At 41.1% G+C, this 17,854-nt stretch overlaps 1 protein-coding gene and 1 pseudogene across 6 annotated transcripts in view; one reads left to right on the top strand and one right to left on the bottom strand.

Moving 5' to 3' along the window:
• ARMH4 (armadillo like helical domain containing 4) overlaps nucleotides 1-17,854 on the top strand; it is a 151,181-nt gene that overhangs the window by 2,572 nt on the left and 130,755 nt on the right. For 3 of the 6 annotated variants that reach the window (XM_054448103.2, XM_054448105.2, XM_054448104.2), the window contains exons 2-3: nucleotides 10,456-11,883; nucleotides 16,545-16,796. In XM_054448103.2, the coding sequence (XP_054304078.1) occupies nucleotides 10,512-11,883; nucleotides 16,545-16,796 (1,624 nt within the window). In that variant the 5' untranslated portion in view covers nucleotides 10,456-10,511. The remainder of the gene's footprint in view (nucleotides 1-10,455; nucleotides 11,884-16,544; nucleotides 16,797-17,854) is intronic. The other 3 variants (XM_063651647.1, XM_054448106.2, XM_054448107.1) reach the window with 1 other exon arrangement.
• On the bottom strand, nucleotides 8,211-8,630 carry LOC129012478 (ubiquitin-like; annotated as a pseudogene).

Here is a 17,854-nt window from a genome sequence, read left to right as displayed (position 1 = left end):
CACATTTCTGTATTTGACGGGAATGCATGTCAGTAGCATGCTAGTATGTCTTATATTGCATGATACTTTACTTTTTTTCAAACTGCTTTTATGTCTATTATCACTTTTGTGTGTGTTCTCCACCCTTCGAAAAAATATAACAAGCATTATTATTTCTACTTTGCAACAAGAAAACTGAGTTTCAGTGATTTGCCTGAGGTAGAACTGGAACTCGAAGAAGCCTGTTTTTAAATCTTCAAGTCCATCTCCTTTTACCAGGGATGAGATGATATGCTAGGGGTGATAAGCACGGATATCTTCATTTGTCTACATCACTAATTTGTAGAGACTAAAGCTTGTGAGCTCAGTATGTAGAACTTAGGTGTGGTCTTCAGGGATGGTAAAGTACTTTTTACTGGTATTTAGTTTCCAGAGTAGCTATTTTGACCCCAGCCTACTTACCCTCTTCACTGCCAGCCCTGGGGCTGCTTTCCTCCTGGGGGACCATGCTTTTCTTTGTGGTTACTTACTCCTTCTCCCTCCTTCCATTGTGATGGAACATGCTGCTGAAAGGATTGTCTGTCATTCAGCTATTTAATTTATGGTGAAGTATAGCTGCAGCCCAGATCCTAAAGCCAATATAACAGACCAGTGATGATTGTCAGTAGCACGGTGAATCAGAAACGTGGTACCTTAATGCCATTTGCTACAGCTGGGTTAATAGAGTGATAGTCTTTATAAGCTCAGCTTTAAATAAATACAATAGTATTGGCAATAAGATAGTGTTGGCAGTAACAGCCTTAAGGATTTAAAAAAAGAAAAAGTAAGACAATGATAAATTAATCATCGAGGAATGGTCATGAAAAGGACAAAGTGGAAAGATTAGGACACAAAATGGAAAGATTATGAACACACAAAGATTATTAAGACACTTTCCCCCTCATCAGAGAATCACTAATTGTTTTTCAAAAGGTGAAATGGTATTTGGCAAGCATGTTGACTTGAAGCTGTGAGACTTGTTACCTGTAACTGTTGGTCTGTTGTGTGTGTGTGTAATAAACTCTGAAACCTTAAAATATAGCAGAAATGAGAACACATAAGTTATTGTTATTGTTAGAGTGACACATTAAATAAGTAGCCAAAATTGGCTAGGTATTGAATAAAACATACAATTAGACATGGTTAGACCATGAAATGTCATTTAAAAAATCTTACAGTACAAAATAAGGACTCGAAACATTCTTTTTCATATTCTTAAATGGTTATTTATATTCACATCATGCCAACAAATATTTATGGAATCTCTCCTCTTTGTGCCTACCCTTATTACTAATTATGTGGCAAACAAAGGAATGGTAAAGACTAGTGTTTGTATGCAAAGAACATAATCTCATTTGAGGTGCTGAGACTTACATGACAATTCATGCTACAGGAGCTAGGAGAAGGCTGGGGAAAGAATGGGCCAGAATGGGATGTGACCTGGGAGGCCAGGGTTTGGCTACCTGGGTAGGGAACCATGGGTTGTACAGTGTCATTCTCAAAACTTGGGAGCCTGAGAGCTGAGCATGGTAGCTCACACCTGTAATCCCAACACTTTGGGAGGCCAAGGTGGGTGGATCACGAAGCCAAGAGTTCGAGACCAGCCTGGCCAACATGGTGAAACCCCATTTCTACTAAGAATACAAAAATTAGCCGGGCGTGGTGGCACGTGCCTGTTATCCTAGCTACTCGGGAGGCTGAGGCAGGAGAATTGCTTGAACCTGGGAGGTGGAGGTTGTGGTGAGCCTAGATCGTGCCACTGCACCGTAGCCTGGGCGACAGAGCGAGACTCCATCTCGAAAATAAAACAAACAAAAAACCAACTTAGGGGCCTGAGATGAGTATGGCACATAAAAGTGCTATGTATGTGACTGGTGATGGTGTTTATACTGGGCACCAGTGGTATGGGGTTGCATTATTAGATATGGACTTTGGCAACTGTATATTTGGGGACATTATATGCTGTGTTTTGGGAAAGCAGAGAGTTGTGTGGCAAAGGTAGGGACGTTGAATTCTGACAGAATCCAAAAGATCAAAGACAGACACTATCCCTTAGGCAAGTTACTTATCCTCTACCGGCCTGTTGTTTTCCTCATTTAAAAAGTGGGATAATGACAGTATTTACCTCATTAGGTTGTTGTAAGGATTAAATAAGATAATTTCCACTGGGCACTTAGAACACTTGGCACATAGCAGCTCCTAAGTGGTAGCTGTCTTTGATTGATTATTGCAATTTTTAGTCTTAAGAATAAACCAGCTGAGTGTGGTGGCTCACAACTGTAATCCCAGCAATTTGGGAGGCTGAGGTGGGCGGATCATGAGGTCAAGAGATTGAGACCATGCTGGCCAACGTGGTGAAACCCTGTCTCTACTGAAAACACAAAAATTAGCTGGGTGTGGTGGCGTGTGCCTGTGGTCCCAGCTATTCAGGAGGCTGAGGCAGGAGACTGCTTGAACCTGGGAAGAGGAGGTTGCTGTGAGCTGAGATCTCGCTACTGCACTCCAGCCTGGAGACAGACTGAGACTTCGTATCCAAAAAAAAAAAAAAAAAAAAAAAAATTAACCATCTGGATTGTATAAAATAGATTGGAGAGGAGAGACCCTAGACAAGGTCATCAATTAAGAGGCATTTAAAATAATAACTATCCAATGAGGTGATCAGAAGTTATAATTCCAAAAGAGATTATGAGAGGAGGATCCACAGCAGTTGTGAATCTAGAATGTAAAGGAGAGAAGAGTTCAAGGTGGCCACCAAAGTTCAGATGAAGATGGTTGTGTTTGAAGCGTCATCAAAGTAACTTCCAGTTGACAATGAAAAGCCAAGATGAGGTAGCTTTCTTCACCTACCCCACAGCAGCTCTCTGTAGTTTTTGTGTATATCATAAGAAAAGGAAAATATAAAGCAAACTGTCACCAGTTTCTTGGCACACTCTACAGCCCTCCCGTGTCTTGAGGACTCTTGGGGCGATGCTCATTGTGCCTTAATATTATATATGAAACTCAGTTGACACTGGAAATAGTAGCTTCATCACTGGTGAGAATGATTTAACATATTGGTTTCCCTTTTGTGTCTTCATTTTGGTAACATACTGAAATAGCAGTATTCATTTTAGTTGGAAAAAATATTGACCAAGTGCTTACAAAATCTGATTAAGTCTGACCAGATGGCCAAGGCTGGTATTTTTTATGTTGCCTTTTATTTGTCTTTGAAACTTGAATATGCCTAGACTTGACAAAGAAACAGATTCTGGACTGTAGCTATGTAAGATTGTCAAAGATAATGCCTGACAGAACAGCTTATCTTGCTCACTGGTGGCAGAAATGCAGTAAATTGTTCAGGAGACTGCCAAGCTATTAGGATAGATAGCTTGATAGCAAATGATAGACAAAGTGCTACTGACCTGCTCTGAAGGAGATGCTTTTTAAGCTGTTCAAAGCTGATATCCAACATCAGTTGGTAATTTGGTTAGAGCTTATTTATCTGAATTAATTTGCATGGAGAGATACAGTGAAAAGAAAGCAGCATCCAAATACGCAGTGGGAGGGAAAAGTAAGAGGAATGTTCTTTTTGTTTATTTGTTAAATATTCTTATGATTGAGTTAATTGAAGATAATTAAGACACAGAATTCCAATATGCAATGGAATCTCTCCTCCTTCCACTTCTCCCAGCAAAGTGGGCTATAGACATTCATCTGTTTGTTCAGCCAATATTTACTGAGCATTTCTTCTGTGCCAGGCACATTGCCAGGAAGGGGATCCAGTGTTGAGGAAAAAGGAAAAGGCTCATAGCCTTCAAAATATGGTTGCAGATGGTTATTTAGGTTTAGAAATATTGTTGAACTGACAACAGTGTTCTCGTTTATTCTTGAGCATCATGTAACTCCCATTGTGGGACATTAGAAAAATGGGAGTGACTACATGAACCTATACTGGGCTTTGAAAGGTGGAGAAAATCCTGGAATTTGAAGGTCATCTATCAGTTTATCTGAGTTCCAGACGTGTTTTCTGTTATTCTTTTTACAGGTTGTCTTTTTTCCTTTTAACGTATAGTCGTTGCTTTCAATAGTGGGGAGAGGGAACATATGGCCTCAATACACAGACGTAGAAAAAGCTTTCATCAATGCCTTTGAAAAGGGGGGAAAAAAGCAAAGGCTTGCGGTTCACCCCCACTCTTTCTGTTGTAATTGAATTTAGAAAGCAGGTGGCTGACAATCACAGAAGGCAAGTCTTTTGGAGCAATAGCAGAATTCCTTTCACGCAAAAATTCTAAAACCCAAGATACAGATGAAAATAAAACTTGGAAGGAAAATTATGTTTTGGAAAGGCAGTGGGGCTGTATTAAGTCTTTATTATTTATCCCTTCTTCCCTTGATCTGATTTGTTTGTAAAATTTTTCTCTCAGTCCACATGACTCCAGAACATACACATAGCACATGAAGCATCTGCTCCACCATTTGAATGCCTTTCCTACTTGATGGCAACATTATAGGAATATAGAAATATTTGTATTTTTATTTTATGTCATATAGGTGAGGTATGAGAATAAAATCATGGATGAAAAAGGGATTTCAATGATTATTTTAATTCCTCATTTTGTCAAAGGAGAAACTGAGACCACTTGCTCAGTATCATATAGCAAGTTTCAACATCAATAAAGCTAAGATTCAGGAATCATTTTTCTGATGCCAGCCCAAGTCCCTCTAAACTCTATTACCATTCATGATGGCCTGGGGTTTTCAGATTTTTATTCAGAAGTATGGGATCATGTGGGCCAAGGTTTTAGGCCACACGTTTAGTAAGATTTCACTGAATAGAAAAAGTATTTGTTTAGGAAAGGGCAGCTATCTGAACAGATCAGAAATGAACCACAGAGTTCTATAGCTTTTGTGACTCTTGAACTATATAGATAGAATTTAGTAGGTCAGTTTGTCTGAACAGAAATCCAAAGGCGTAGTTTCATTGACTGTCGATTCTCTTGTTTCACAGCTATCATTTTTTTTTTTTGAGATGGAGTCTTGTTCTGCCACCCAGGATGGAGTGCAGTGATGCGATCTTGGCTCACTGCAAGCTCGGCCCCCCGGATTCACGCCATTCTCCTGCCTCAGCCTCCCGAGTAGCTGGGACTACAGGTGCCCGCCACCACGTCCAGCTAATTTTTTTGTATTTTTAGTGGAGATGGGGTTTCACCGTGTTAGCCAAGATGATCTCAATCTCCTGGCCTCGTGATCCACCTGCCTCGGCCTCCCAAAGTGCTGGGATTACAGGCGTAAGCCACCACGCCAGGCCTCATATGTTTTTGTTGTTGTTGTTGTTGTTGTCTGTCTGTTTTTGAGACAGGGTCTTTTCTCTGTCTCCCAGAATGGAGTGCAGTGGTATGATCATGGCTCACTGCAGCCTTGACTTTCTGGGCTCAAGTGATTCTCCCACCTCAGCCTCCTGAGTAACTAGGACTACTGGCGTGTGCCTGGCTCATTTTATAGAGATGAGATTTGCCATGTTGCTCAGGCTGGTCTCAAACTGCTGGGCTCAGATGATCCTCCTGCCTTGGCCTCCCAAAGTATTGGGACTACAGGTATGAGCCACTGCACCTGGCCCCTACATTACATTTTTGTTTTTAAGGAAGGCAAATAGAGGCATCAAGCCAAATTCAGTGATCTGTTACCTGGCTATGAACTAGAGTGCATCCTGGCTCATCTAAAGTACAGTGATAACTAATGTCCAGAATGTTGACATGCTGTGGCACATGCTGTTTCCTCTTTATCAAATATCTTTGCCATTTTCTCTTTTTTAAAAAGAACAATGTGGCCAGGTGTGGTGGCTCACGCCTGTAATCCCAGCACTTTGGGAAGCTGAGGTGGGTGGATCGCTTGAGGTCAGGAGTTCTAGATCAGCCTGGCCAATATGGTGAAACCCTGTCCGTACTAAAAATACAAAAATTAGCCGGGTATGGTGGCGGGCACCTGTAATCCCAGCTACTTAGGAAGTTGAGGCAGGAGAATCACTTCAACCTGGAAGATGGAGGGAGCAGTGAGCTGAGATTGCACCATCAAACTCCAACCTGGGTGACAGAGCAAGACTCTGTCTCAAAAAAAAAAAAAAAAAGGTTGGGCACGGTGGCTCATGCCTGTAATCCTAGCACTCTGGGAGGTTGAGATGGGTGGATCACTTGGGGTCAGAAGTTCGAGACCAACCTGGCCAACATGGTGAAACCCCGTCTCTATTAAAAATACAAAAATTAGCCAGGCGTGGTAGTGGGCACCTGTAATCCCACCTATTTGGGAGGCTGAGGCAGGAGAATCACTTGAACCTGGGTGACAGAGGTTGCAGCGAGCTGAGATGGCATCAGTGCACTCCAGCCTGGGCAACAGAGTGAGAGTCCATCTCAAAAATAAACATACAAATAAACAAAAACAATGCTAGCTACCAGCATGTAATTTAATATTCAGATATGTTTGTTTCAAACCCCCATCTGCATATGGGGAAACTTAGCACCCATCTCATTATCCTTGCAGATTGTTTGGGGACTTATGTTTCTTCTAGTCATCTCTGGCTTCAGTTTTCTTCAGCTAAATTTGTAATCCCTGATATGCTGTTTCTTTTCTGCACATGACACTATTGTACTCGTGCTGTCATTCCATTCCTGTATTTCCCTGAAGCATCGCGGACTCAAGATTTCTGTGTAACAAATTACCCCGTAGCTTAGTGGCTTGAAATAACAATAAATATTTGTTATTTTATACCAGTTCTATGCATCACGAATTTGGGAGTAACTTAGCTGCATGGTTATGGCACAAAGTCTTTCACGAAGGTGTAGTCAAGATGTCAGCTAGGGGTGCAGTCATCTGAAGGGTTGACTGGGGCTGCTGGACCCATTTCCAAGATGGTACACTCATGTGGTGGTGGTAGTTGGCAGGAAGCCTTAGCTCTAAATCCATGGATTCCTTTTTTCTCATGTAGAAAAAGTCAGTCTTCTTGTGCCGTGTGGTGGTGTGTGCCTGTAGTCCTACCTACTTAGGAGCTTGATGCAAGAGGATTGCTTGAGCCCAGGAGTTCAAGTCCAGCCTGGGGAAAGAAAAAAAGAGAAGAAAGGGAAGGGAAGGGGAGGGGAGCTCACGCTTGTAATTTCAGCACTTTGGGAGGCTGAGGCAGGTGGATCACTTGAAGTCAGGAGTTCAAGACCAGTCTGGCCAACATGGTAATACCCCGTCTCTAATAAAAATACAAAAATTAGCTGGGCATGGTGGTGCACGCCTGTAGTCCCAGCTACTCGGGAGGCTGAGGCACAAGAACTCAAGAGGCGGAGGTTGCAGTGAGCTGACTTGCACTGCATTCCAGCCTGGGTGGCAGAGTGAAACTCCGTCTCAAAAAGAAAAGAAAAGAAAAGAAACAAAAAAAGGAGGAAGGAAGGAAAATTCCGGCTTCTTTTTGTCTTCAGCCGTGTAGATCATGTCCTGAGGACTTTACCTTTCTTCTTTCTTGAAAGGACCTATAAGACTAAATGAGATAACACATGGAAGCTTTGAAACTCCTTAAGGGAAGAAGGCCTTATGAAAATAAATTTCTAAATTTCACATGTGCACATCATTTGCTTAACTTAGATCATTGAATGATTAGACATGAAAGAAAGAAAAAAATGTAAACTTTATGAAGTCGAGGTTTTTATTTTAGAATTTTAGTTTCAAGGTTTAATTTTCTAGAAAACTTGCAGCATCTCTGAGAAATTTCTGATGATGGGAAAAGAAAAGGCCCTACTCAGCAAAATAGATTAAAAAAGTAACTGAAACCCTTAAATTTGGGGGAAAATTAACAATTTTAATATAGTTTTAGTTGTAATGAGAATGTGAGTAATTTATTTCAAATACTACAATAAATTTTTTATCTTATAATAATGGGTATTCAATAAAGATTGCTAATTTTAAAATACATTTTGTTTTTTTCTGAAACTATTAACCTTGCTTAACTCTTAAACCTTTTCTAATCCTTAAATTTTGCAACATGTTTTGCCTGTAATTTTTATAGTTGTGGCAGAGAATAACAAATGATTTAAGCATTTAAAATACATATTTTCTTTTCTTTTCTTTTCTTTTTTTTTTTTTTTTTCTGCTCCAGTCAACGAAAGGGACACTTTATTGAGGCTCCAGGGCCATGGGGCCTGGGCAGAAGGCTGCTGCCCTTCGAGGAAGGAAGAGCCTTATTTGACCTTCTTCTTGGGGTACAGGTTGTTGGTGTGACCGCATTTCTTCTTGTGGCAGTTGATAGCACTGGGGTGCAGGCAAGCATAGCACTTGCAGCAGATCATCTTGTCACAGTTGTATTTCTGGATGAGCTGGCAGAGGGAAAGCTCAGTAATGCCACCTCGCAGGCACAGCACCAGGTTTAGGGTGGACTCTTTCTGGATGTTGTAGCCTGAGAGAGTGTGGCCATCCTTCAGCTGTTTCCCAGCAAATATCAGATGCTGCTGGTCAGGTGGGATACCCTCCTTGTCCTGAATTTTGGCTTTGACATTCTAAATGGTGTCAGTGGGCTTGACCTCAAGGGTGATGGTCTTGCCCATGAGGGTCTTCACAAAGATCTGCATCTCTGCGTCTGCAGCCTGGCCGCCTCGCTGAAGAAAAAGAGCTAAAAGACATATTTTCATTGAAAATTATTTACTTACTTTAAAAAACTCTTAGAAGTAACTGGTATTCAGCATTTAATGATGATATTTAGTGTTTTCAAACCCATTTTTCTTAGTCCATTTGGGCTGCTATAACAAAGTATAATAAACTGGATTTTTATAAACAACAGAAGTTTATTTCTTACAGTTCTGGAGACTGGGAAGTCCAAGATCAAGGTGATAGTAGATTGGGTGTCTGGGTAGGGCCCACTCTCTGGTTCATAGAAGGCACCTTTTTGCTGTGTCCTACATGATGGAAGGGACCAGGGAGCTCTTGGGGGTCTCCTATTTTATTTTATTTTGAGATGGAGTTTCGCTCTTGTCGCCCAGGCTGGACTGCGATGGTGCGATCTTGGTTCATTGCAACCTCTGCCTCCCGGGTTCAAGTGATTCTCCTTCCTCAGCCTCCAAAGTAGCTGGAATTACAGACGCCCGCCACCACACCCAGCTATTTTTTTTGTATTTTTAGTCGAGACGGGGTTTCACCATGTTGGCCAGGCTGGTCTCGAACTCCTGACCTCAGGTGATCCACCCACCTCGGTATCCCAAAGTGCTGGGATTACAGGTGTGAGCCACTGCGCCCGGCCCTCTTTTATATTTTATTTATTTATTTTTGAGACGGAGTCTCCTGTCTAGGCTGGAGTGCAGTGGCATGATCTCAGCTCACTGCAACCTCCGCCTCTCAGGTTTAGGCAATTCTCTTGCCTCAGCCTCCCGAGCAGCTGGGATTACAGGTGTGTGCCACCGTGCCTGGCTAATTTTTGTATTTTTATTAGAGATGGGGTTTCACCATGTTGGCCAGGCTGGTCTCAAACTCCTGACCTCAAGTGATCTGCTGGCCTCGGCCTCCTAAAGTGCTGGGATTACAGGTGTGAGCCACCGTGCCTGGCCTGGGGTCTCTCTCTTTTTTTTTTTTTTTTTTTTGAGATGGAGTTTTGCTCTTGTTGCCTAGGCTGTAGTGCAATGGCACGATCTCAGCTCACTGCAAACTCTGCCTTCTGGGTTCAAGCGATTCTCTCACCTCAGCCTCCTGAATAGCTGAGATTACAGGTGCCCACCCCCACTCCCAGCTAATTTTTGTATTTTTAGTAGAGATGGGGTTTCACCATGTTGGCCAGGCTGGTCTCTAACTCCTGACCTCAGGTGATCCACCCATGTCGGCCTCCCAAAGTGCTGGGATTACAGGTGTGAGCCACTGTGCCTGGCCCTGGGGTCTCTTTTATAAGGGCACAAATCCCATTCACGAGGGTTCTGTCCTCATGAAGTCATCACTTCTCAAAGGCCTCACTTCCTAATACCAACACGTTGCTGATTAGGTTTCAACACATGAATTCTGCGGGCCACAAACATTCAGACTGTGGCAACACTTAAAAAGTTATTTGAATGAATGTGTAAGACTTACTTTTTATTTCTTGGACATGTTGCTATTTCTACAGTCATTTGACTACATGGTTAATAGAGGAATTTGGAGAGAATATTGCAAATGGGACTTCAAGGGTAAATTATTTCAAGTAGGTATTTAAGAAACAATGAACTTAATACTTGAACTATGTGTACCTTTTTCTAGGGAACCTCAAGTTAAATCAGCAAAATTCAGCAGGGAAAAATGAACTGGGTTATCTATGTCTCAACGGTGCAAAGAAATAGAACAGTCCTCTCCTACCTACCATCTCTGTGTGTTATAAAATCAAGGAGATTATTTTACTTACGGTTTAATTTAAAGAGACTTATTTACAACATGTATTTATATGACAGTTTGATATGCTTTATTTTTCTGCAGGATTCAATTACTGGACTTGTCAACTCTGCCAGTGTACGTGCCATTTCTCTTCCACTATGAGTGGACCGATTGTATTGCACATTTGTCTGGCTTTCTGTAGCCTTCTGCTTTTCAACATTGCCACACAATGTCTGGCCTTCCCCAAAATAGAAAGGAGGGAGATAGCACATGTTCATGCGGAAAAAGGGCAGTCTGATAAGATGAACACTGATGACCTAGAAAATAGCTCCATTACCTCAAAGCAGACTCCCCAACTGGTGGTCTCTGAAGATCCAATGATGGTGTCAGCAGGACCATCGGCAACATCATTAAATAAAGCATTCTCGATTAACAAAGAAACCCAGCCTGGACAAGCTGGGCTCATGCAGACTGAACGCCCTGGTGTTTCCACTGCTACTGAGTCAGGTGTCCCCTCAGTTGAAGAAGTATTTGGTTCCAGCCAGCCAGAGAGAATATCTCCTAAAAGTGGACTTGCCAAGGCCATGTTAACCATTGCTATCACTGTGACTCCTTCTCTGACTATTGATGAAAAGGAGGAACTCCTTACAAGCACTAACTTTCAGCCCGTTGTAGAAGAGACCACAGAAACCACAAAAGGTTTTCTGAAGTATATGGATAATCAATCATTTGCAACTGAAAGTCAGGAAGGAGTTGGTTTGGGACATTCACCTTCATCCTATGTGAATACTAAGGAAATGCTAACCACCAATCCAAAGACTGAGAAATTTGAAGCAGACACAGACCACAGGGCAACTTCTTTCCCTGGTGCTGAGTCCACAGCAGGCACTGAGCCTGGAAGCCTCACACCTGATAAGGAGAAGCCGTCGCAGATGACAGCTGATAACACCCAGGCTGCTGCCACCAAGCAACCACTCGAAACTTCCGAGGACACCCTGAGTGTTGAGCCAGAAACTGACAGTCTGCTGGACGCCCCAGAAGTCACAGTGAGTGTCAGCACAGCTGTTCCAGCTGCCTCTGCCTTAAGTGATGAGTGGGATGACACCAAATTAGAGAGTGTAAGCCAGATAAGGACCCCCAAGCTTGGAGACAATGAAGAGACTCAGGTGAGAACGGAGATGTCTCAGACAGCACAAGTAAGCCATGAGGGTGTGGAAGTGGGCCAGCCTTGGACAGAGGCTGCAGAGTTGGCTCTGGGGCTGCCTGAAGGGGAAGCACACATGGGCACAGCCCTGCTAATAGCGCATGGGAATGAGAGATCACCTGCTTTCACCGATCAAAGTTCCTTTACCCCCACAAGTCTGATAGAAGACATGGAAGTTTCCATTGTGAACTTGCTCCAAAGTACGGGAGACTTCAACTTCACGGAATCCACCAAAGAAAACGATGCCCTGTTTTTCTTAGAGACCACTGTTTCTGTCTCAGAATATGAGTCTGAGGCAGACCAACTGTTGGGAAATACAATGAAAGGTAAAAGAAAAAGAAAAACAGGCTTTGGTTTAATTTGGAAACTTTCAATTTTTTTTTAATGGCAATTTAGAAATAGGTTGAAGTTTTAATGAAAAGCAGGCCAGGTGCAGCGGCTCATGCCTATAATCCCAGCATTTTGGGAGGCTGAGGTGTGAGGATTGCGTGAGCCCAGGAGTTCGAGACCAGCCTGGGTGATATAGTGAGACCTCTTCTCTGAAAAAGAATAAAAAAATGAAATTTAAAAAATGAAAAGCAGAAGCATACAAATACATCATCTATTTTATATAAAAATTACACCCAATTCCTGTAATCCCAGCACTTTGGGAGGCCAAGGCAGGCGGCTCACTTGAGGTCAGGAGTTCGAGACCAGCCTGGCCAACATGGTGAAATCCCATCTCTACTAAAATACAAAAATTAGCTGGGCGTGGTAGCAGGTGCCTGTAATCCCAGCTACTCGGGAGGCTGAGGCAGGAGAATCGCTTTAACCTGGGAGGCGGAGGTTGCAGTGAGCCAAGATTGCACCACTGCACTCCAGCCTGGGCAACAAGAGTGAAACTCCCTCTCAAAAAAGAAAAAGAAAAAAAAATTACACCCAAATATAAATCCTGCCTATAGACCAGTGTTCTTTAACTGGGGATAGTTTTGTTTTGCTTTCCCCTTCCCCCAGGGGACATTTAGCAATGTTTGGAGACATTTTTAGTTGTTAGAACTGAGGGGTGCTAAGATATTGTTAAATATCTTAGACTACGTAGGACAGCCCCCCATAACAAAGGATTATCCCAGCCAACATGTTAATAGCTCTGAGGTTGAAAAACCCTGATACTATTATTTTTGTTTTAGACTAATATTTTTCAAACATTTTACTATGAAAATGTATAAATATACAAGAAAATGTGAAAGAATTAGCTATATGTTTAAACTGTAATAAACAATGTTGGATACTTATATACACATTGTTCTAAAATATGCTCACATCCCTTATATTTCTTACAAAAAAAGCTTTAGGTAAGTACTGTAGTTATCTCATAGTATTAACTATATGAATTTTCTAACTTTGTTTTCCTAAAAAGAAAACATTTAGAAATAAGGAAGGGGGTAGGGTGGAAGATAAATCATCTGCTTGCTTGGTTCTGCATTTTCTACTTTCTTTTGGCCTTTGCATCTGTGAATATTATAAGCTGGAAAGCCTTCTATTTGTTGTTGATGGATAATGGTTTTCTTTTATTATGGGTAGTTGGACAGATAACAACATTGGGAAGGAAAAGCTTAGTGTAATGTATACATGCTCATTCCAAATTGTTTTGGAACATGTACAATGTGTTACTTCAGCCGAGTAGCCCAATTAATAGAAAATATCAAATCAGTAATATGTTTTATAAGGTGTTGAGATTGAATTAAAATGGTGAAAGATCACTTGATAAATGACAAAAGAAAGATAGAATTTTACATGTCGATTTCATTTTTATTTAAAGACTGAAAGACCCCGTGTGCTATTCAGTTTTCATAGAAGCTTCCATAAAATGTCTGGTAAGTTGGTTTTTACATGGAGTTGGGTTCACATGGCCATGAAGACCTCATATGTTGCTCATATGACTGAGCAACAAGTTTACTTCAGTTCTTCATGGAACTTTTATTTTTGGAGCATTAAGTCATATAGCCCCAGATTGTTCACTGCACAATTGAATCCATGATTCTTATGTACTAAACTTGTATTAGCTTCTATTAGTACAGCCTAAAAAGTAAAATGGAATTGGTAATTTCCTGATTATTTTGGTTTTTGAATACGGTTCTTAGTCATAATTGTCTCAGCAAATTATAATCTTTTAACGGGCCACTTCTTTTAATTTCTAGCACATAGCACAATTCCTGGCACATAGTAGTTACTCAATAAATATGTTTTCAATGAATTTACAAATGTGGATATAGAACCATTCAGACTGGAGTTATCCAGTGTGATTGCCTACTTTATCCAAAATCAATCAAACAACTTCTAAATGTTCTTTGTACCAAGAGGAACAGTCAAGTTACTACTTTTGTTTTACTTTTTTTTGTCCCATAGAGTTAAAAGGAATGGGAAAGATTGCAATTGACAGCAGTTGTTATAGAATAGCCAAAATGTTTTACTACTCATTTTCAGGTGATCATAAGTATTTTTCTGAAGTAAACAACTTAAATGCTAATCATTTAGAGTCCAGGACCACTTAGGACATTATCTTCTTCAGAATATGCAATGATTTCTTGGTGTTTTTAGATATTATTAACAGATGAGTATGTTGAGATTATAGTCAGTCCTTTGAGTCAGTTAGCTGCTTCAACTGAAGATCAGGTTTTAAAAATAATATATAATTATTTTTTCTCCTATATGAAGTAGGAAGAATGAGAGATGTTAGGAAACTTTAAAGTTTATTTAAAAAAATTTTGTTACTATTTCTAGTTCTCACTTTTCTTTCTCTAACAGCAATTACTTATTCAAGATACTATGCATTTTGGTATTTCTTGCTATTTCATAAAACTACAAACAGGGCCTGCATATTTATTTTTGTATATGTTGTTCTCAAAAGTGTTCATTATGCTTTCAAAAATGAGGGCAACATAGAGAACAACACCTACTGCTTAAAATGGTAAAACTATATGTTATTGTCTTCTTGTGGCAAACAGAGCATTGCCCTATGTGCTAGAGGTACAGAAAGACAATGAATCCTGGCTCTCTAGGGATTTACAGTAATATTGGAGAAAGGAAAAAAAGAGGGACAAAATTCAAACAATGGTGTAGAGTGCAAATATGAAGCTCATGTGAGAACCTTACCCTAACTCACATTGTTTGTCCTGTAACCAGGTATATTAATCCATCAAACGTAAAAATCTCTTCAATTCAAAAGGAAAAATAGTGTAAACTGGGTGAGTACCAAGAAAAGGAACTGCTTATAGTGAAAAACAAACAAATACACATTATTTTAAAGCAAATACATTGTTTTCAAGGCAACTTTTTTTTAAAGTAATAGGATATGCCATGATGTCATTAATAAAAATTTTTTCTTTTCTTTTTGAGACGGAGTCTCCCTCTGTCGTCCAGGCTGGAGTGTAGTGGCATGATCTCGGCTCACTGCAACCTCCGCCTCCTGGGTTCAGGCAATTCTCCTGCCTCAGCCTCCCAGGTGGCTGGGATGACAGGAATGTGCCACTACGCCTGGCTAATTTTTTTGTGTTTTTAGTAGAGATGGGGTTTCACCATATTGGCCAGGCTGGTCTTGAACTCCTGACCTTGTGATCCTCCCGCCTCAGTCTCCCAAAGTGCTGGTATTACAGGCGTGAGCCACCGTGCCCGGCCTGTCATTAATAAAAATTTTGAGAAACCTTTTTAAAGCTATCCCTAGAATGTTATTTTTCATTGTATAACTTACTGATCATGCTAAAATACTTAGTATCGAGAACTAATATTTTAAAAAAGAGAGACAATAAGGTTTTCAAGAAATTAAGTTTTTATTAGTTGCTCTGTACAGTGTTTGAAATTTCTAGCATAGCCCCTTCATAAGAAGAGGGCAAATCTTGACTTATAAGTAGTCTGTAGAAGGCAAAACATTTATATGATCTGAAGAGAAAGCAGAGTATTATTATAAACAGTCTTTAATACTGTATTTGAGGGAATTATAATGTTGTAAAGAAAGTGGACCTGTGACAGATAATGTCATACCCTGCCAGTTCTATTCATTTCCTTTTCTGATCTAAAAGCAAATGCACACCTTCTACAGAGGCCTCTCCACGTTGTTCCTTGGGCATAGTTAGTACAGTGGTTAAGAGTGCTGGCAACGTGACCAAAGGCAGGCTCCGTAGCTTTTCTAAACCTAAGTTCTGTAAAGTGGAGTTATAATAGCTGGTAATTATTGAATACTTAACCAAATACTAGGTGTTTTACTTGTGTTATCTAATCTTTGTAGTAACTCTATGAGATAGATACTATTATTATCCCCATTTTATAGCTGAGGAAACTCAAGGCCCACATATGTGAAATAATTTGTTTATGATCACACAGCTAGTAAGTGACTAAGGCAGGTTGGCTCTAGAACCTGCATTCTTGAGCACTATGATGCAGCTTCTGTGGAATGATATTAGTACCTATCTCCCTGTAGTACATATGGGAGGATGCATACTTAAGATACTGTATGTCATGCACTTCGCATGGTGTTTAACATAGAAACTCAGTAAATATTAGTTATTGTAATTATTACTCCTTTATTTTAAAATGCTAGCTTCCCTTGACCCTCCAGAAATGCAAATGTGAAAATTAATACACTGTATACAAATGTTTCTGAGAGTTTTTGAGTGTAACTTAGTTCTGTATAATTTGTTTCTTAACAAACTGATTATGTTGACATTCAAACATGTGCCTGAAACGGAGCTCAGCTATTGATCTTCCTACTTTGTTTTAGATTTCATTTTAGCTTTTTCCATGAACTTCTTTATCTCTGTTGTAGATTGATTCACAACTACTGAAAGCTTGACAGAGAAAACATTTATTTACTGTCATTTTACTTCTGAGTTCTCTCTTTGCTTTCCCAGTTCCTGAATAGCATCTGCTCTCCTCCCCCCAAGTTTTTAATCATATCTTGATTTAAAAAAAAATAGGGATTTGGTCTATTTTTAAATGTTTTCCCCCCTTTAAGACATCATCACTCAAGAGATGACAACAGCTGTTCAAGAGCCAGATACCACTTTGTCCACGGTGACACAAGAGCAGGTTGCTACCCTGGAGCTTATCAGAGACAGTGGCAAGACCGAGGAAGAAAAGGAGGACCCCCCTCCTGTGTCTGACGTTCCTGGTGTTACTCAGCTGTCAAGAAGATGGGAGCCTCTGGCCACTACAATTTCAACTACAGTCGTCCCTTTGTCTTTTGAAGTTACTCCCACTGTGGAAGGTCTGTAAGGGAGGATATTGGACTCTGTTTTGTGGGTGGATCTCTTCTGTTAAGTGGACTAGGAATAGAATGAGTGAGGCAGCTGACATTGCCATCAGCGCGCGCGTGCGCACGCGTACACACACACACACACACACACACACACACACACACACACACACACACACACACACACACACACACACCCCTTTACCTGGAAAGGGGTGTGAACTCTGTCTTGTTTGAAGAGGTGTGGCAGAGCCTCAAAAGGACAAGGGTTGGCCGGGCACGGTGGGTCACGCCTGTAATCCCAGCACTTTGGGAGGCTGAGGCGGGCGGATCACGAAGTCAGGAGATTGAGACCATCCTGGCCAGCCTGGTGAAACCCCGTCTCTACTAAAAATACAAAAAATTACCCGGGCGTGGTGGCGGGCGCCTGTAGTCCCAGCTACTCGGGAGGCTGAGGCAGGAGAATGGCGTGAACCCAGGAGGCGGAGCTTGCGGTGAGCGGAGATCGCGCCACTGCACTCCAGCTTGGTGACAGAGCGAGACTCTGTGCCAAAAAAAAAAAAAAAAAAAAAGGGACAAGGGTTTAGTTTGTAAGTAAGGTCTCCTGGTGGCTCACCTCTGGGTCCTCAAAGGCCAGACCCCCTGAGAAGGCTCTTCCTGTTTGGCAACTGTGCTGCTAGGAGCCGGAGCGGGGAGATGAGGTGAAAAAAGCATGGACCTGAATTTGAATCGCAACTTTGGCTTTCACTAATATTGTAGCCTCAAGCTAAGTTTCTTAACTTCTGTAAGCTTTGGTTTGTTCACCTCTAAATAATGCCTATCTGTTTTATAGGTTATTTTGAGAATTTGAAATCATGTCTACAAAGTGCTTTTTCTATATAGGACGCTCTCAAATGCTCTGATCTCTTAAAGGCAGTGAAGTTTTCAAATCTGTGTGAAAGCTACTACTGTTCTAGAGTCTCTGGACTTGGGAATTCCTGGGGCTATATTTGGCTGCTTTTAAATTGACATTCCAGACCCAGATCTAGGCTCTTACTCTATGACTTGATTTTGAGAAAGACACTCGGTCT

This window comes from Pongo pygmaeus, chromosome 15, assembly GCF_028885625.2.
Source record: "Pongo pygmaeus isolate AG05252 chromosome 15, NHGRI_mPonPyg2-v2.0_pri, whole genome shotgun sequence".
NCBI lineage: Eukaryota > Metazoa > Chordata > Mammalia > Primates > Hominidae > Pongo > Pongo pygmaeus.
The sequence above is the reverse complement of the archived record's forward strand: the minus strand, read 5'-3'. Positions and strand labels throughout refer to the sequence as shown.